This window comes from Argiope bruennichi, chromosome 10 (assembly GCF_947563725.1).
Source record: "Argiope bruennichi chromosome 10, qqArgBrue1.1, whole genome shotgun sequence".
NCBI lineage: Eukaryota > Metazoa > Arthropoda > Arachnida > Araneae > Araneidae > Argiope > Argiope bruennichi.
This window is the reverse complement of record NC_079160.1, coordinates 122,609,876-122,631,371: the sequence shown is the minus strand read 5'-3', so window position 1 is coordinate 122,631,371 and position 21,496 is coordinate 122,609,876. Positions and strand designations below refer to the sequence as shown.

The 21,496-nt window shown below is 28.6% G+C and overlaps 1 protein-coding gene across 1 annotated transcript in view; it reads left to right on the top strand.

Annotated features, from left to right (window-relative positions):
* The window catches only part of LOC129988568 (ubiquitin carboxyl-terminal hydrolase 22-like), a 43,210-nt gene extending 26,487 nt beyond the window's left edge, over positions 1 to 16,723 (top strand). Inside the window, exons 10-14 of the mRNA XM_056096819.1 lie at positions 4,557 to 4,674; positions 8,271 to 8,461; positions 9,086 to 9,235; positions 14,167 to 14,319; positions 14,859 to 16,723. Of these exons, the coding sequence (XP_055952794.1) occupies positions 4,557 to 4,674; positions 8,271 to 8,461; positions 9,086 to 9,235; positions 14,167 to 14,299 (592 nt within the window). The 3' untranslated portion in view covers positions 14,300 to 14,319; positions 14,859 to 16,723. The remainder of the gene's footprint in view (positions 1 to 4,556; positions 4,675 to 8,270; positions 8,462 to 9,085; positions 9,236 to 14,166; positions 14,320 to 14,858) is intronic.
* The last annotated feature ends 4,773 nt before the right edge of the window (positions 16,724 to 21,496 follow it).

Here is a 21,496-nt window from a genome sequence, read left to right as displayed (position 1 = left end):
TAGGCTGAGATTTTCCGATCAATTATTTCAAACGATTCTGTTTATTTTCTTAATGTTTGATGTATTTAAAATTAAACATTATTAATAAATCGATCCTTCAGATTCATTCTGAAGTACTTTTGAAAAAAAATAAAACAGAATAAAGGAAATTAAAAATGTATAATCTGCATAGCGTTACCCCAACTGGCGTAGAAAAATTAGAGCATTTGCGTTACCATAACTGGCGTTGAAAATTTACGCATGCGCATGTGTTCTGATTGTTGACAACTATTTTCAACGGAGGCGGACATGATTTAAATTATTCTTAGGTTAGTTGTATGCTTTTGCAATTAAATTGTATTTATGTTAGTTAGATATTTTTTGTATATGCTTATAGTTTTAAGTATATCGTTGTTTAAGTAGTTTTTTTAACCTGTTTTCGACCGATTATTGTAAACAATTCTGTTTATTTTCTTAGTGTTTGATGCATTTAAAATTAAACATTGTTAATTAATCGATCTGAGAAAATTTTGTTGACAAATTCTTGAGATATTACATAAATTAAAAAAGATATTCTTTAGTGCCCATAAGGCTTAAATGCTCAGTGACTCTGTTTTCAGTAATCATATTATAAAAAAAAAATGCTTTGTTTCAGTAAAAAATATTATTATATTAATTACAGATTAATCATTTCCACTTTAATTTAAAGCATAAATTAGAGATACATATTATGTTATGACTGGAGGCCTTTATAATATTATGAGTGAATTATATGACTATGAAAATTTGAAGTTTTAAAATATTTTGATAAAGAAGCTATTAAAGTAGGAATTACATAAAATATTTAATTAATTAAATTTTAACAAGCATTAAGATTGGCGAACCGGTTGGTCGCCAAAAGCGGATAGTATGAAATATTATATAATATATATTAGAATATATACGAAATGTATATAGAGAATTTTTAATATAGCTATCACTGACTTTTCACTGGCCGATTTTTTTTTTTTTTTTTTAATATTTTAAGTTTTTAACTGTAGATGAAAATCGCATTTAGCCAAAGACTTTTTAAGAAAAATGTTAGTATTATAAATTTATTTTTCATAAATTAAATATATACAGTGACTCAAAAAATTGAGAGTACACCTTACGTTTACTTGATAAATCCGACTTTCAATATAAATAACACATTACCGGGAAGTGCAAACATATTTTTATTTTTGCATATAACAAATGGCAGGGGTGTTTGTGCTCCGGGGACACCCCGGAATTCCGGGGATTTTGAACTTTGATACCCGGAAATTCCGGGGATCATCGTTCAAAAGGAAGTAGGAATAATAATGAATTATTTATTTTGATCTGGGTAATTTTGTTTGCTTTGAAAGCAGAAAACGCAAGGTCAGTGTGTGTGGTGAAAACTTTTCCTTTCTTTCTCCAAAGGCAGTGATAATGCGTGAAAAGGTCGAAAAAACTTCTTTTTTGTTCTTTCCTTATTGCGAGTTATGACTCATTCCCCCGGTTCTCGGACATTCTCTTCTGGATTCTTTTCGGCAAGTAGGCGCGGCAGAAAAAAAAGGGAGAGACTTCGTTCGACCAGATGTGCGATAACGTGACTCTGTGTTCAAAGGTCTTATCTCTCCTGGCGTGGCGCCAATAAGTAGAGAAGGGGGATTTTTCGCCGTATTAGCTATTTGTCATTGATCGCTTCGCAATTTTTTTTTTCTCCGCTGTGTAAAATTTTCGTTTCATTTATTGATGCACGTGTAAATTTTTCGTTTCGCTTATTGAAATATTTTTTTATTTATGTACTCAAGAGAATTTCACTTTGAAATTTCAGCATATGAAACAGAAATTACCCCTTAAAAATTCATATCTAATTAGTTTTACAGCATTAAATCCAGAGCTAAGAGGTAAAACCAGTACAATATTAGCTTTTGAAAAATTATCATCTTTTATGTCCCATATTTTTAGTGATAATGAAAAGTCAAAAGTAGAAGCTGAAATAAGGTTATACCAGAGTGATATTGATATTGCCAAAGAAATGCTCTACACATCTGATGAAAGTGGAAATCAAGTCAAGTGTACAATTGATAAATATTGGTCTAAAGTTTTTAATTTAAAAGATGATTTCACAAATGATTATAAGTATCCTACATTGGCTAAATTGGTCAAAGCCTGCCTTAGCTGCTTCCATGGTCCATTAGTGGAAAGGGCATTCAACTTAATGGATACACTTGTCACTGACTTTAGAACCTCTCTTAAGATTGATTCCCTAGATGCAGTGCAGACTATTAAATATGATTTAATGGCTTCTAAAGAAACCTCATGTGAAAAATATGGCTAAAAAAATCCAATGACTGATCCAATTCACAAAGATCTCTTACTGAATATGAACAGAAGTTGGAAAACATATCAAGGGGACTTAAAAACATGTATTTCAGATGAGTCACCTATAAAAGTCTCTGAAAAACCTTCTACATTAGCAGAAAAGCAAACTGCTTCTACCTCTGCATATGCTTCTTCTATGCAAATTTCTTCAACTGTAAATGAGGAAAATAAAAGTCAACCTTCCTGCAATTATGAAGTTCACCACAAAAGAAAGACAAGCCCACAAACATCAGAAAATAAAAAAAAAGCAGCAGAAATTAGATAATTTTTTTTAAAAGAATTAATTCAGGTAATTTAAAATATTTGCATAAAATGTAGTAGTTTATATGTTTGAAAATTTATGGTTATTAATTTTGCAAAAAAAGTAATTCATTGAACTTTTATAATTAGGTCATTCAATACTTCATAATTGTAATTTTTCATTTCTCCCCCCCCCCCCTCTTCTTGAAACTCCAAAATGCCGGTAGTAAGTTTGTAAAAGTTTCAGGGGATTTTTTGGGGTCCCACAAACACCCCTGCAAATGGTTTAATTTAGAGTAAAAATTAAGAAAAATCAACGAAAAACTTCTAAATTAAAAAGTTTCAGAAGCATTTTAAATAAACAGACGCAAAATTTTGCCTCAAAAAATTGAGAATACACTAATGAAATTCTTGTAATATCTCGCATAGAAAGAACGTTTCAGTATTTAGTTGCACGTCTTTTGGCTTTTATAATGACCTCTAAACGTCGTGGTACCGATTCGACCAATTTTTGGTTGTATCTGAAGATATTTTACCCCATTCTTCTTGCACCACTTGTTTCAAATTTTGCGTTTTTAGACCACTGCTCCGAGTGTGGCCCACAGATATTCAATGGTATTGATGTCGGGGTAATGTTTTGATGTGTTGACGTTACGTTCATTCCGTTTGGAAGAGTTGTCCTGCTGGAAAATGGAATTTCCATCTGAACCCAAATTTTTAGCATTTTCCTTTAGATTGCTGCGACCATATGGTTCATCCAACTTGTTGCAGAAAATTTTTAAATCATAGGCGCAGAAGTGTAAGTGCTGAAACTGTGCGAAAAGTCATTAGACAAGCTGGATTTAAAAGTCGCATTGTTAGAGAGAATCCATTCATCAGCTTCCAAATTCAGAAAAAGCATTTGAAGTTTGTAAAAACTCATCATTTGAAGACCAATAACCTTTGGAAGAAAGCTATATTTAGTAATGAAAGAAAGCTCAATATTTTTGGCAGTGACAGCCATTGCACTGTATGGAGAAAGCCTAATACTGCTTTGGATCCAAAAAATTTACATCCTACAGTTAAACATAACGGTGACTCCGTCATGATTTGAGGTTGCATGGTTTCATCCGGGGTAGAAAATTTAATTTTTATAGATGGCATTATAAACGATATGGTTTACTTGGATATAATTCGCAGAAATCTAAAGGAAAAGTGCTAAAAATTTGAGTTTAGATGGAAATTTCAGTTTCCAGTTGGACAACGACCTCAAACAGAATGCACACAACGTCAAAATATGGTGTCTTTTTCATTGTAAACAGCAGTTACACACATCACCACATTACCCCAACATCAATACCATTGAATATCTGTGGGCCACACTCGGAGCAGTGGTCTAAAAACGCAAAATTTGAAACAAAACCCATTTGAAACAAGTGGTGCAAGAAGAATGGGGTAAAATATCTTCAGATACAACCAAAAATTGGTCGAATCGGTACCACGACGTTTAGAGGTCATTATAAAAGCCAAAAGACGTGCAACTAAATACTGGCACGTTCTTTCTATGCAAGATTGCAAGAATTTCATTAGTGTATTCTCAATTTTTTGAGGCAAAATTTTGCATATGTTTATTTAAAATGCTTCTGAAATTTTTCAATTTAGAAGTTTTTCATCGATTTTTCTTCATTTTTACTCTAAATTAAACCATTTGTTACATGTAAAAATAAAAACATGTTTGCACTTCCCGACAATGTGTCATTTATATTGAAAGTCGGATTTATCACGTAAAAGTAAGGTGTAATATTCAAGTAAAAGTAAGGTGTAGTAATTACAATAGGATTCAAACTTTTCTCAAATTTTTTGTATTCAGTTTAAAAAAATACTTGTTTTAAAGTCATTTCATTGATTGAATAGTTTATTTACTTTCTGTCAAGTTTGAAATATTAATTTTTTATTCTCCTTTTCTTTAGATATACTCACAATGAAGTTCTTCATAATACTCCTTGTTCACATTGCCAAAGCTATGAAACTACCTCGAAGCAGCTTACTATTAGGGAACTTCCAGTTGTTCTTTGCTTCCATTTAAAAGTACTTAGATCCTTTATAAAATTGCATAAAATTAAATTGTTTGAAATATAGTTTTCCTAAATTTAATTCTGCTTGGATATATTACAATGTGAAGTGCATTTTTTTTCAATCACACATTTATCATTTCTTGGTTTTTATAGATGTCACATTTATGAAATATTTTTTAGATACAAACATGATGTCACAAAATCATAAAATGAAAAAGTAATTACTTGAAGTTTAATAAAATTTGGTTATAAAAATATAATTTATTTGAATTAGAATCTCACTTTGAGACTTTACTAGTATTTTTGATTTTTCATGGTAAATTCACTTGAAAAATGAAGAGACAAAGATAGAGACAGTGTGGAAAGGGAAGAAAACACTGTGTTACAATTGTGGAAAGTAGGGCTGTGCCAATTTTTGATTTACTGAAAAAAAATCGATATTTTTAAGAAATCGATTTTTTGATGCCAGTTTTCAAAAACTATCGAAATCATAACCTTGAGTAATAGTTCACGATACACCGCAATGCAGTAAATTGATATTCACAATTAATTTGCGTTTCGATTTCGTTTTATTTATCCGCTAGTATTTATTTTTGTTGCTCTTCATTCTTCTTTTTTTTGTTGATATTTCTATAAATACTTCCATATTCTAATATATAAAAATACTTGTGTTTAACACCATGTCATTTTGGGATAAACTGACTTCTGTTTCCTAACTGAATGATTATGGAAAAATAATTGCCGTTATCAGAAGGTTGTAGGTTTCCTTTGTTTAATCGCTAAATATTCATCCTGTCAAGCGGACATTCACTTAAAATTTTTAAATAAACACAATTATAAAAATTAGTGAATAAAATTGTCTTCAACTAACTGTGAAATAAAATATATGTTAAAAAATTAATGCATAATTCTGGAGGAAATTGTACATTATTTTAAAAATTCTTCAATTTTAATGTCAATAATAAAAGTAATCATTAAATGCCATGTATATAAACATGCAATATTGAGAAAATATATCCTATAGGACATATATGAATGTGATAAATTACTATATTTTTATTTAAATTAATAATTGCAAGCTTACTTATGAAATATTTCATTTTTATTGTAATTTGACTTATTAAAAAAGGATTCATCATATAAAGCAAAATAGGATCTGTTTATCAAATTGTCCACTGCTGTCTATAATGTTATGTAGAGTTAAAAAATGTATATTCTATTGGTCTGCATTATTATTCAACATAAAATCTCAACTTCCAGCAACTGTAGCAAATTCTTTTTCTTATGCTTAAATTAATTTATTTATTGATGGCCATTTAAATTCAGGCATGAATAAATAACAAAGGTCAATCAGCTGAGATCTGCAATTTTTATTTATTTATTTTTTATATTTATGGTGGCATAGACCAAATTAAATGTTATTGCTGATATTTTCATTCAGCTGTTTTCTAATATATAATGATATTTTAATATCTAATTTAATCCAAATTAATTTTTTTAATTTTTGCCTAATTCGACCCATGTCGGAGTCATTCTAAAGTGTTTTCTTGTTTCCTGATCCCATTCCACTTTTGAAGTTTTGTAAAAATAATATGCCATCAGTACTATGTATTAAATGAAAGTGATACTTGTGCCCTTATCAGAGGTCAAAATATGTATTTTTCATCTGCACATGGCCGGAAATCCTATGTTATATAAGGCTAGTGATCATTTGTTTCGTCCTTTTTTGCCTTCTTCCTTACTTCTGCTTTTGTGCCGCTCTGCGTCTTCTTCTTAATAATTATGCTTTCCTGGATGGATATTAAAGAGAATTAAAAAAAACTACAAAGTCTCTTTATTGCTTCGAACCTGCATTCTACTTAAACCAAAAATTTGTTACATATAATTTAGTCCACAAGGATAGTTTCCTGTGAAATTTTTTTTAAAAGAATGGAACCCCCTAGAATAAATTTAACATCTGATTTAGTGTTACAGCTATATAACCCTAATTTAATAATAATTTTTGTGAATCATCTCAGGTAGCCATTGGAGCTGTCCTAAAACAGCCCGACTGTTCTGGTAAATCAGATGTTAAATTTATTCTAGGGGGTTCCATTCTTTAAAAAAAAATTTCACAGGAAACTATCCTGTCGACTAAATAATATGTAAGAAATTTTTGGTTTAAGTAGAATGCAGGTTCGAAGCAATAAAGAGACTTTGTAGTTTTTTAATTCTCTTTAATATCCATCCAGGAAAGCATAATTATTAAGAAGACGCAGTATGGCACAAAAGCAGAAGTAAGAAAGAAGGCAAAAAAGGGCAAAACAAATGATCAGTAGCCTTATATAGCATAGGATTACCGGCCACGTGCAGATGAAAAATACATACTTTTACCTCTGATAAGGGCAAAAGTATCACATTCATTTGATAGGTAGTACTGATGCCGCATTATTTTTACAAATGGATTAATTAAACCGAAAGTGGAATTGGATTATGAAATAAGAGAATATTTTAGAATGAAGTTATGATAGGCTAAATTAAGATTAAGTTTTGGTAAAATATCATTACATATATATATATATATATATATATATATATATATATATATATATATGTAATAGCTTTGTATTTGTTATTGTTGTTGTTATTATTATTTGTTAGTGGATCGTTATTTGTTTCAATCCGATTTTTGTTATTTGTTTTGATTTATGAGTTCGTGAACGATATGAGTAGAAGAAATCTTGTTGCAAGGAAATATAAGTTTTAATGTTATCCTATATTTACATCTAAAGTTTTTTGCAAATGATATTTATAAATGTTATCTTTTAAATACTCTGCAATTAATATATCTATATATTTCTTAAGTACTTTGCCAGTGTATATTTTATTTCCATTACAACTTTCATTGGTTAAACTGCGATAATGAGATCAAAATTATTATTAACATAACAGCCTATCTAGATAGGTACATCTAATTTTTATTACTGATTTATCCCAGTATGAGATACTTTTTTTATTTTGAAAATCATCTTATTGGTGTTGTAAATATAGTAACAACAATTAAGATATAATTATAAGGTTTCAGATTACTTATAAAGCATATGCAGGAAACATAATGAATATCCAACATATAAGAATGTAATATAAAAATTTCTAAAATTATTGTAGAGTAATAGAAATCACTGAAAAAAGTTTGATTAGCTTCTTCATGTGCTCTAATTTCTATATTTTTGCTAATGAAGACAAATAAAATGTTAAGTTATTAACATAAGATAATTGAATCATACAAGGTATTTGATGTATTATTAATTTTTTTTTAATAAAACAATTGTATTTATATGAAGATATTTGCCCTCCAAGCAATAAATGATTTTATCTTAGCCCTGTGAAAATTGTTAAGTTGGGATTCCCCTGTAACTTTATGAGAATTCTAGAAAATGCGCTAATAAATATGAATAACCTGCATATGAATGCTTTGAAGCTGAACATAAAGAATAGAAAATACCTGCTCTGCTATTTTAAAGATTAAAAAATTATCAGGGTTTTAAAAAAAATTAAATAAGCCTAATTATATATATATATATATATATATATATATATATATATAATGTGTGTTTTCTTTTATTGTAGCGGTTAGCTGCAGATTCAGGAAAAAAGGAATGTAATAAGAATTCTACACATGTGATGTTCCCAGAAACTCTTGACATGTTACCATTTATGTCTCTACAATGTGGTGAACAAAAAAACTTAACTAATGGAAATCATTCAAAAGATGTCCATCATTCAGATGATGACCACAACCTTGAACCAACAAAAACTTTGTAAGTTTGTTTTTATTTATTTGAGAATAAAAATTTTTCTACCTGTGTTAATTTTCATCCCTTTATTTTTACTTATTTTATGTATCATTTAAAATGTATATAGAAGTAAAAGTATTGCAGTACTATTTGTTTGAATTTCCTTAAACTATAACACCCTAAAGTTACACTTTAGGTAGGACTGCCCCAAAGCAAGTTTGAATTTGCATATAAATGTATGCAAACTTTAATTAATTTGAGATAGGATAGCATTTGACTTTTAAAAAAATATAGTTTCCATACCTGTCAATACAAAATAGTGCGTGTTAGAATAACAGTGTTACATAAAATGAATTATTTCTTATGCTAATAGCTTGCTTCTAAAAATATAACTTCTTTTATGATGATTAGTAGGGCTGAAGGCCTTAGTATCTACTTCTAATGTGAGTAATAGCTCCATTTAAAAAAATAATGAATACATTTCCTTTTTATTACTGAATTTCATAATTCAATTTATATTCTAAAATGGCAAGTACTCGAAGTAATGGGGAAAATAATGAACCTCTTCACTTTAAAGTCAAGGTTGAAGGTATTACTATATTAGAATTGAAAGTGTATCAAGTTTCCTTAATATAATTTTTTTACTAGGTTCTCTCTGTTTGGTGTTGTAAGCCACAAAGGTGACCAGGCTGGAGGTCATTACATCGCCTATATTAGGCAGTATCGTGATAGGTGGTATCTTTGTGATGATGATGTCATTATGAGAAGCAGCCTGAAGGAGGTCCTCGACAGTGAAGGGCAAGTTTTTATTTTACTGTTATAATGCAGATAGCCTCCATTTATAAATATCTGGTATAAATGTAACAATGTTCAGGTGAGAAGTGAATAAAACAGAGTGGCCAGCTGAGCTGACCAGGATTGTTCAGATAATTTCAAGAGATTGGGAAGAGGCAGGGAAATTCATTCTAAACTGAAATTAAAAAAAAACAAAAAAAGAAAGAAAAGAAAAGTAAGATTTTGATCATTATTATCGTAATTGACAATTAACTTGTCTTTTTTCACAAGTATAATAGAACAACTTTGGCAACCAAAGGCAGTCATTCATGTTTTTGAAACCACTTTGTCCATTACTTGTTAATATTCTTTGTTATGGTTTATCTCTTGTTTTAAAAAATTAACTCTTTCATCGCTACTTCTTACATAATTTATGTTACCATGATAACCCCATAATATTATATAATATTTTTAGATCGAACCCCAAGTGAGACTCGGATTGGCATTAATACTCCTAGTCAAAATAACTTAAAAACAACAAAGTTGTTATATTAACATTTGGATTTGAAGTGGAGAAGAAAGGAAAGGAAATTAATCACCGGAAATAACTTATTATGTAGATAATATTTTTTTTTTTTTTTCAAAACATCAAGTTGCAAAAAAAAATAACAGTGGTATAATTAACGAAAATAGTTTTGATTGTGTGTTGTATGAAAAATGCAACATAACTAAGGTCCAACTTTCAGTAATACTATGATTTTCAGCTTTAATGGTCCTATTATAGTTTTTTTTTTAAATTTAACATTTTCCTGTGCAAAATATACAAAGAAAAGTATCTTAATTGTCAACAATTTATTTCGAGATTTTTCGAGGAACTAGAATGAATCATCATTTCTACATTCCGAAAAATATTTTCATGGCATCTCCGAGTCTAAAAAACATATTTTTGGAATTATATTGGTCTGCCTGTGAATGTATTACTTTAAAAATACTTTAAGCTAGATGAATAAAATTTTGCATGTGGTCTTTCTTCCAAAAATTTGTTGATTTCTATTAAATTTGGCCTATATGAGACCTATACGGCTAGTTTCTTCTTCATATGTCAAGTTGATTGCATAATGAGTTGCAAAAGTGAGAATTTCATGTTTAAAAAATCCTAAGGTATTTTAAACTGCATGTAAAATATTACTCTGCATTATAATTTAAGAGTAATTTATTGTTAATAAATATGTTAGATTAATTTTTGCTTTTACTTTTATTTATGCATTTTATTTGCAGTTATACTACAATTCCATTGATAATCAGAATGTACTCTTCTGTTAAAAATAATGTAGATATCTTTTTTCCCATCTTTCATCTCATCTCTGTTTTACTCATTAACACTTTAAGGCGCATAGGCATTAGCATGGAGTTTTTCCGAATCTTAAAATAGTGGGTGTATGAAATTGATAAAAATTTATAGAATTCGTTCATTCCATTTTTTGTAACATTTTATTAGTTTATTATTATTTTACAATAAAGAAAAATTTTGTTTTAATAACCAAATTTTCATTTTTCTTAGTATAATTTTTTACTATATTTGATGAGCATAATGCAATTTTGCTCTCATTTTAAAATCTCATGCTCAAAATAATTTCCATCAATGCAATACCTGCCCTTGGTTTAAAAGTGCATGCTATTATCGCCAATATTTTCTTGTAGCTATTTTTTATTTTGTGTTAGTAAATGATAACTTTTCTGTTATCATTATATGGTATTATTATTCAGCCTTGATTTGAGTGTTAGTAAACAGTATAAATAGAAAATGTTGCACTAAAAGAAAATAGATTATTTCGTTCTTAAGTACTCTGCAAATATGCATGATTTTGTGCTACATCTTCCATGAATTTATTTGCAGAATTAAATAGCACTTATGATCTAGTATGTTGTATATGTTGATTAGAATGTTTGCAAAAAAATTGGGTAAATGTTTACAAAAATTATGCTTATCTTAAAACCTAATGATTGAAAATAAGTTTTTTTTTTTCCTTTCCTAAATACTTTTATTCTTCATTGATGCCCGTAACAAAGAGCAGAGCACTATATTTTGCACACTATTATGAATTACTGGGCAATACATAAGAGAAAAAAAATCATTCTGAAGATTTTATATACTCAAAAAAAAAAAAAAAAAAAACTCAGGAATTTTTTTTTATATAACTTGGAAATAACAGGGAGCATCAAGCAACAGAAATGCATGGCCACCCTGTAAAATAGCTTTTGTGAATCAGAATTAATAGATCACAAATATTAAATTTCTCATATATTAATACTCACTGTTCCAGGAAGAATTCAATATATACATAATATGTTGAAATTTTTTCAATATATACATAATATGTATATCTGATTTGATGCAATTTTTTCTAATGCATGTTGTGCTATGGAATGTTTCATGTTGAACAAAAATAGATGCAATCCAAGAAAGATACCCTAAATTGATATTATTATTTTTAAAAAATAAAGCAATAAATTTCTAGGAATAAGTAATTAAAACCTTCATTTTAAAAAGATATTTTGAGATTTTTTTTTTAGTCATAATCTGAATATCACAAGCTAGTTGATAACCTAGGAAAATAACCTTTATTCTAAATACAGTTGAGAATTTCTAAAGCAAGGTTAAGGGGGAATTGTATCATTCATCCAACTGAAAGTTGTTTTGAAAGTAATTGTAAAAAACTGAGTTTTGTATAATTCTTGTGAGCTTCACAAGTTTTTTCAAAATATTGAATTTGTTATTTCTGTTGCATTTTAAATGAAGAAATATTCTCCATTTTCAAGTTATATATATAAAAAAAATCCATCTGCTAATCTAATACAAACTAAAGTCACACAAAGTCCCCCCCCCACTTAGATTTTCAAATTATTGCAGGTTAAGTATGCATATTTAGAATCAATTTCATGTTTTTATTTCTACTAAATGTAAATTTTTTGAGTGTGTGCAATGGTACAATTTTGTAAATTTCTTCTTATTTGCAAAATTTAATTCATTCGAAATTCATATTAATCATTATTTTTTTTTTTTAAAAAGATAGTAACATGTTATCTGTCATTTAAAGTAAATAAATAATAGGGGAAGTGCATAATTAATAATTATAGTATTTCAGTTGAAAATGGCATTTCAAAAAGCATTATATTTTGAGGTTTTCACTTCAAAAAGTACTTATAGTAAAAGTTTAAATCTTGTTATTATTATTTTTTCTCTTCATTTGATATTGTGTATACTGGTTACTATAAAAAGTTTTTAAATTTTACATTAAATGCAGTGGCAATGCATTTTTGTTTAATTTTTTGGTATTTGTGTATTTACACAACCAATTGTCTAATTATAAATAAATTGATAATTCTTATATAACTAACTATAAATCAATCAGTGCCTTATGCTCTGAAAAAAAATCACCTTATTTGTTATATGCAAGTACCTTTAATAAATATTTGTGAATTAGCTTGTTTGCCAGAATTAGTGATTGCATTTAATATGAAGTACATCTCTAATATAATATCCAAGTCTCTCAGCAAAATATTTTTAAACTTAAATCAAGGAAGAAATTTAAACATTATTTTAATTACCTTAAACATGTTTCACCCATTTTATACATGAGCCTCTATTATGGCGCCCATCCGTATAAAGAGAGACTAATATGAAAAATATTATTGTTTTGACATTTAACTTTACACACTGTTGTAAAATTCCTTTCTTCAAGCAAAATGCAGAATTGATACAAAATTAAACAATTTTGATGGAATTTACATATGTTATGCGATCACTTCCAGTAGTAATTTAGCTGGTTTGTTATATGTACAGATAGAAAATAAATATAGCATGTAAAATCATGTTTATCTCTTTATTCTAATTTCTTCTGTATTTCCTTCTCTAACATCTGTTCTTTAGTATATATTTTATATATTGAACAAAAAAACAATTGTTCATTAAATGCAGCACTGATAAAAAAAATGTAAACAGGATCTTTGTTTTTAGTTTTTAACTATAGAAGATCAAACGTTTGCAAAAACCATATTGGTGGTTAAAATAATTATGCAACAATGAAGTACTAAAAATTGGGTATGATAATTGTTGTTGTTTCTTATGGCATTTGCCATTGGGTATGATAATTGTTGTTGTTTCTTATGGCATTTGCCATGGACAAGCCCGCTGTTCGAAGACAGCCGATTTAAGCCTGTGGGGGGGGGGCTCTTGTTTCTATAGTAGCAATTTTATAAACTTTAAAAATTAGAAACACATTACATGGCTATATTAATTACATTGATAAGATAAATTTTAAAATTCCAAGATGGATAATTTTTGGTATAATATTTTTTAATTTATCTGTATTTCAGTACTAAAAATATGTTTGTACCAAGTTTGTACCAACTCTAGGCTCAATGGCCATCCTCGTTGATTGCCTATAAACTGTTTAGAAAGATGATTTTTGCAAATTCCTTTAAAAAATTATTTAATAGATTCAAAACATATAATTTTCTTTATATCTTATAGCAATCTTAATAATGTATTCATTCATCATTATTTATTATAAGATCCTTCATTCTCTAATTTGAAATGTATTGTTTGCAGTAAAATTTCTAGCAAAACTATTGTAGCAAAATTTCTGAAGTGAAGAAGTGTTAAATCCAATTGAATTGGAGCATATTTAAAACACAATTTCACCAAAGATCTATTACTTATGCAGGTATAGGAAGTTAGGTAATTCACTGTAAGTATCATCCTTGCTTGAAATTACAAAATTTTATCAAAATAGCCATTTTCTAGCTGCAAAATAGGCACTTAATTTGATGAAAATTTGAAGTGTTAAGTTGAGATATTATGTATAATTCAACACATTTGTCAATTTTATTTGAAAAAGTAATGAATAAATTTTTTGTTCTAATGAATAATTTCTAAGAAATCTTTTTTGCAGGTACCTCCTATTTTATCATAAACAAGTAATTGAATATGTGAAAATGCCACCAGAAATTACTAGGCAGCAACAGAATGTGACAGAACAGAAAGAAACTGAACAGAACATTTCTGCTGAACAGAAAACTGTTTAACAGAAACGTATTCCTTTAACGTAAGTTTAATTTATATTAAATCATTATAATTCAATTCATTTTAACCACAATAGTACAGCAGCTAAATAATGTAAATACCAAATAGATGCATTGTTTTTAGAAATTGTGCTTACTCTAAACATGATATTATTATTATTAAAAGTCAGTTTAGAAAAAAAAAAATTCAAATTATTAGCACTTTCATAGAAAATATGGGAGAAAGCCTTAAAAGAATGAAAAATATTCAGTGAATTAATTTACTATAATTTTAAAATAATTTCAGAAGTGGGACATTAGAGAGAATTGAATTGCGCATATAAATTTGAATATTATATTCATATGCATCTGAGTGAAAAGGTTTACAATTGCATTAATATCTGTGAGCATGTTGAATATAAAAATTTTACTGTTTCCAAAATGCTTGTATTTCAGATTTATTTATTTTTATCTAAAAATATGATTAATTTTTTAACTATACTTTCTTCTTTTTACCTTCCTTACTCCAAGATTTTTATATTTACATTATACTCCAATATAAATGTTATTAATTTATTTTCAGATATTTCTTGTCTCATGGTAAAAATGTGTTGTGTGAAAATCAGTACTGTGATCATGTGAGATCTTATAGCAGCTCAGTTTTCTCCCTCCCTCTTTGGTGTATGATCTCTTCAAAACTGGAATCTTTTTTACGTGTAACTACAAAATCCTCTCAAGTTATGGGATAAAAACGAGCTTTTTTTTTTCTTTCTTGATTTGGTTTTCTCTTGCACAATGGCTATGAGACTTAACTTTATTTAATTGTTTTTGGTGATTATATTTATAAATGTGATTGTGAAACATTCGGAACGATGATATGTCATACTTTTAGGGTTGTATTATGATAGTTTACAACAAATAGCATTCTTGCCACCCATTGAAAATGTTGTCAATTGCTGACTTTCTCCGGTGTGTATTTACTAAATTCTGTTATTTTGTTCTAATGTGATGTACAAATTGTATTGAAAGTATGTTCCTTCACAATAAATATTTTCTTCTTTTTGTATATATTGATATGTCTGAATTGCAACAATGAAATCTATATCAGTGCTATAATCAGATTTTGTCTTTGTCATATTTCTGTGATAACTGTTAATTGATTATGGCCAGTGATAACTCTGAATAGACAATACCTGGAAAGCCAATACTGATTAATGACATGCTTCTACCTGTCTGAGGAATATAGGAGAAAAATTCAAAATGTTAGAAAAACTCATTTGAAATATAAATTTTTCAATATTGTTCATTTAGCTGGATTCCGATTGCCATCAATTGCTATTATGTTGTCTATACTGAAAGCTGAATATTTTCGTAAAATGAAACATGGGACAGAATAAAAACACTTGGCAGTAAGATTTTGTGGATTATTATTTGGAATTTGCATGTTTTTGTTTGGGACCCTGCTTACAAAATTGAATAGATTTTTTTTAATATTCATATTGATTGCTGCTTTTTTAAAAAAATTTTCTGAATAAATTGGTTTATTTTTAAATGACTTGAGATTAAATTCAAGACTATTTAGCTAAATGTGTAGATGTACCATATACTTTTATCCTGTTGTGTCAACTTGAATTGTTGCTAACTATGGTTGACTGAAGCTGTCCTAGTCAGTGTACTTTAAAAACTTCTAGTTTTTTTTAAAAAATGTAAATTGGTTTTTTTTTTTTTCCTATCAGTATTATTTATTTCTGCAAAATTATTATTATTTAAAATTTAAAACGAACCTCACAAAAGTTGCTTTAAAATCATAAAAATTCTGAAAATATGCACTTTGTTTAGTGTACTTATATGTACAAATTACTATTGTGAAATTAAATTTGTTGAAAATTTACAGATGATGTTATTTTTCATTAAAAAGAGTATTTTGTATTGATGAGGCTCCAATCATTGACAAATTGAATGTTAATGCTAATCACTTTCTACTAGCTATTGCTCATGAGAATTATGACTAGGTTCTATTGCCTTTTTCTCATGAACCCTTCTAATGGAAAGGCATCAAAAATTTAATAAACTAACTGAAGTTTTTTTTTTTTTTTTTTTTTTAATGAGTTGTAGATATATAGGTATCCCCATGAGTTCTGAACAACATTGTAATTGAATTTTGTGTGTCCTTCTTCATATGTAAATATTGAATTTGTACATCAAATTTTGATTGAAATTACTGTTAGTTTTGTTATATATTTATTTTTTATAAAATTGTCCTTTTTTATGTTTTGTGGTTATATTTAATTAGACAAATCTCGGATGCACGTACTTTTGAAAATGATTTTTTCATTGTAACTGGTTGTTTTGTTTCTTGAAAAGTGATATACTGTAAGATGTAATATACTTTCAAACTTCAATTTCAAGTTTCAATTTTGTAAAAATACAACTGCACATTTATTATTGTGGATTTAGTTGTTTTTGTATCTTCCATATCTGTGTTCAAAAATAAAGTGATAAAAAAAATATTCGTTCTTGTGATATTCTTCATAATAATTTAATTAACAAGTGACATAAATCAAAATTTTTTCCAGTGAAAACTTCTTAAAAGTTTTTGAATTGCAGCATATTGCTTTTGAGGAGGGTAAAAAGGAAATTCATTCTATGTACAAATATGCAGAAAAGTGAAATGTTGACTGAAATCTATATCTATACTTATAATAAAGCTCAATGTGTGTGTGTGTCTATTGGCGCTCCACAGGCCAGACCGTTTGACCTACAGCTACCAAATTTGGTACATGTATACCATGGAGGTCGGGAATCTGCACCTGGGGTCCCGTTTTTTTAATTTTTAATTAGAATTTTAATTATTAATTAAAAACTAATTTTCCTGCCAAAAAATCATTTCCCCACCGCCAAATGAGTGGGGCTTCAGTTTTTTTTTTTTTTTTTTCCTCCCCTCACGCTAATGAGGTTTGGCTTAACATTTTTCGACCGATTATTTCAAACGATTCTGCTTATTTTCTTAATGTTTGATGCATTTAAAATTAAACATTGTTAATTAATCGATCTTTCAAATGCATTCTGAAGTAATTTTGAATTAAAATAAAACAGAATAAAGGAAATTAAAAATTTCTAATCTACATAGCGTTACCCCAACTGGCTTAGAAAAACGCACGCGTTACGATAACTAGCGTTGAAAATTCACGCATGCTCATTGTGTTCTGATTGTTGACAACTATTTTCAACGGAATGCGGACGTGATTTAAATTATTTTTAGGTTAGTTTTATGCTTTTATAATTGTATTTATGTTAGTTATATAGTTTTTGTATATTCTTATAGTTTTAAGCACATCGTTTTTTAAGTAGTTTTTTTTAAACCTGTTTTCGACCGATTATTTTAAACGATTCTATTTATTTTCTTAGTGTTTGATACATTTAAAATTAAACATTGTTAATTAAACGATCTGCTCATGATGAATCTGAGAAAAGTTTGTTGACAAATTCTTGAGATATTTCATAAATTAAGAAAGATATTCTTTAGTGCCCATAAGGTTTAGATGCTCAGTGACTCTGTTTTCAGTAATCATATTATAAAAGAAAATGCTTTGTTTCAGTAAAAAATATTATTATATTAATTGCAGTTTAATCATTTCCACTTTAATTTAAATCATAAATTCTACGGGAGCTAACAGAAAATTAGAGAGATACATATTACGTTTTGACTGAAGGCCTTTATAATATTATGAGTGAATTATATTATTTTTTTAAAACATTCTTTATTTTCATACATTTTTTTTAGTAAATTACTTTTAAGTTTCTCAATTTCTAATAATATAAACTTTGCTTCCAAAAAATAAATTACTGTTAGTCAGATGCATGTATTACTTCTGTATAACAAATAATGAATACATCTTTGTTAATAATGAAGAAGAATCTTTGTTGGCACTTTATAAAAATGTGGCATTTCCTTACAAGGTATAAACATTCTATCCTGTAGGATAGGCTGTTAGATCTAGGTTACTAAACTTGGCATAGCTATATTTTGGAAGGTAGGCATGTGAAATTGGGAATTGTTTTTAGACATTTTATTTTAAAATTAGGCGAAATTTTGATGATTTTTCACTATCGCTTCCAAAATTATTACAACAAAAAATATATTTTGCATCATTTTAAAATTTAAAAAAAAAATTATCTTTTCAATGATATTTATTTAATCTATGCATTTTTTGTCTATTTTTAATTAACTTTAATAAATAATTTAAGCATATTTTACAGCAATATACAGGGTGGACCAAATTAAACAGGTGGTAGATAAAGTTTCTGAAGAGAAAATTGCTGGACCAATTTCTTCCAAATTTCATACACATATTCTTCTAGATGTGCGGTTTCGATAAAAAATATATATATGAATAATAAAACAGGTGCGAGGTAATGTAATTCATGTTTTGGTCGCTAAAGAAAGAAAATGCTTTTCGGAGCAATCAATTTACATATTTATTAATTAAAAAGCTTATTTCTTAAACTGTATTACAATTAATTGTGGACTATGTTATCACCACAGATAGGCTTAATATGTTGCAGTCGATGCACAACACATTCCACAGCAAAACGTAAGTTATTAAGCCGAGTTAGTCGATTCAAATATTGAAAATTACCTGCTAATCGTTCTTCAGGGTGATTCAAAACTTATCGTTCAATTTTGGGGGAAGATAGGGACTTCGTCAAGAATCGAATTTTAAATAAGAAAGTATGTACGCATGCGTTTGTAGAGAGAGCTGTCATCAGTGTACAAGCTTACTTACTAGTGGTAAGATGAATCGTTTTAAGCATTAAGAGCTAACAGATATGCATCTCACATATGGGGCAGCCGACGAAAGCTGCTGCCGAGATGGGCAATTTTATGAAGACTGATATTCCAATAGAAAAATACCGCAGCACGTGTTGCATCGCAGTCTGTGCGAATGTGGTTTACTGCGCAGCAACACGCAGGCTAAAAGGAGAAGATGACATTCGGAGTTCGATGGATCGACAGAAATGGACCGATCGCTTGGCTACCTAGGTCATGGTACCATGGATTTCTTTTTTGCGGGGTGCCATGAAAAACCATGTGTACGAAAACCCCGTCGACAATGAAATGGACCTTGTTGCACGAATAGTGACCGCTGCAGGCATTGTCTGTGGTATGGCAGGCGTTTTTGAAAATGTTCGGCGGTCAATGAAACGCTAATGTGAATCCTGTGTTCCTGTAAATGGTCGCAATGTCGAGCACCTTCGGTGAACCTGCATTTTATCTTCTTGGAATAAAAGTCACATTTGTTACCCCTTAACTATACTGTTTCTTTGTGTTCATTCACTTGTCCATGCAGATGATGTTTACGGACGTACTTTATTATAAGAAAATGGTTTCCTAATGTGTTCCTTATCTCCCCATGAAATCTGAACGATGAGTTTTGAATCACCCTGTATTATCCAGAAAATTTTGACTTCATAACACTAAAACTAGAAACGCTCGAGAGTGCACCATCTTCAATGAAAATTGTTGTGTGAAGGCAAATTTTCTTCAAAGAATTAACAACCAATGTCGAAAGGTCAGATGAAACCATACCAACTATCACTTTTGGAGAATGTAATGGAATTTTTTGATGAGCGTGGGAAATTTTGTCAGACGGCAGTTTCGTGTATTTACAATGCTATTAAAGTGCAAATGAACCTCATTAGTCTAAAATTATCTGCCAAGGCATCATTCAAGTAATAAACATTAAGGGGCTATGGAACTTTTAACAACAGATTTCGAAAGTTAGTGAAATGCGATTCTCCCTAATCGAGAATAATTCTTAAACTCAATAGATTTTTTTATCTATTGTTTTATGAAACATTTAATCTTCTAATTATTAATTTTAAGTCACTGAAATCATTTTATTAATCTTAATATATATAAATTACGTGTCACTTTGTTTGTCCGCGATGGACTCCTAAACTACTTAACCGATTTTACTCAAATTTGCACACCGTGTGCAGTTTGATCTAACTTAAAAGATAGGATAGCCCTTTTTTTGAATTTTTAATTAGAATTTTAATTATTAATTTAAAACTAACTTTTCCACCAAAAAAATCTTTTCATTTTCCCCACCGCCAAATGAGTACGGTTTCAGTTTTTTTTCCCAACAGTCACGAGGCTTGGCTTAAGATTTTTCGGCTGATTATTTGAAACGATTCTATTTATTTTCTTAATGTTTGATGCATTTAAATTTAAACATTGTTAATGAATCGATCTTTCAGATTCATTCTTAAGTACTTTTGAATTAAAATAAAACAGAATAAAGGAAAATTAAAAATTTCTAATCTGCATAGCATTACCCCAACTGGCGTAGAAAAACTCACGTATTTGCCTTACAGTAACTGGCGTTGAAAATTCACGCATGCGCATTGTATTATGATTGTTTACATTTCAACGGAAGCGGACTCGATTTAAATTATTTTTAGGTTCGTTGCATGTTTTTGTAATTAAATTGTATTTAAGTTAGTTATATATTTTTTGTATACGCTTATAGTTTTAAGTACATCGTTTTTTAAGTAGTTTTTTTTAACCTGTTTTTAACCGATTATTTTAAACGATTCGTTTTATTTTCTTAGTGTTTGATGCATTTAAAATTAAACATTGTTAATTAATCGTTCTGGTCATAATGAATCTGAGAATATTTTGTTGACAAATTCTTGAAATATTACATAAATTAGGAAAGATCTTCATTAGTGTCCATAAAGTTTAAACGCTCAGTGACTGTTTTCAGTGATCATATTACAAAAAAATACTTTGTTTCAGTAAAAAATATTATTATATTAATTGCAGATTAATCCTTTCCATTTTAATTTATAGTATAAATTCTATGGGAACTAACAGAAAATTAGAGAGATACATATTACGTTATGACTGAAGGCGTTTATAATATTATGAGAGAATTATATGACTATCAAAATTTGAAGTTTTAAAATATTTTGATGAAGAAGCTATTAAAGTAGGAATTGCATAAAATAGTTAATTATTGAAATTTTAACGAACATTAAGATTGGCGAACCGGCTGGTCGCCAAAGGCGGCTAGTTAAAATATATGTAAAATAAAAATGTTCCGTATAAATTGTCGAAGAAAGAATTTGCTGGCGCGCAAAGTTTTTCAGAAAGTAAGCAACTCATATTGACAAATGTTAGACTAATTTACTCCCAAAGAACATAACTTGATA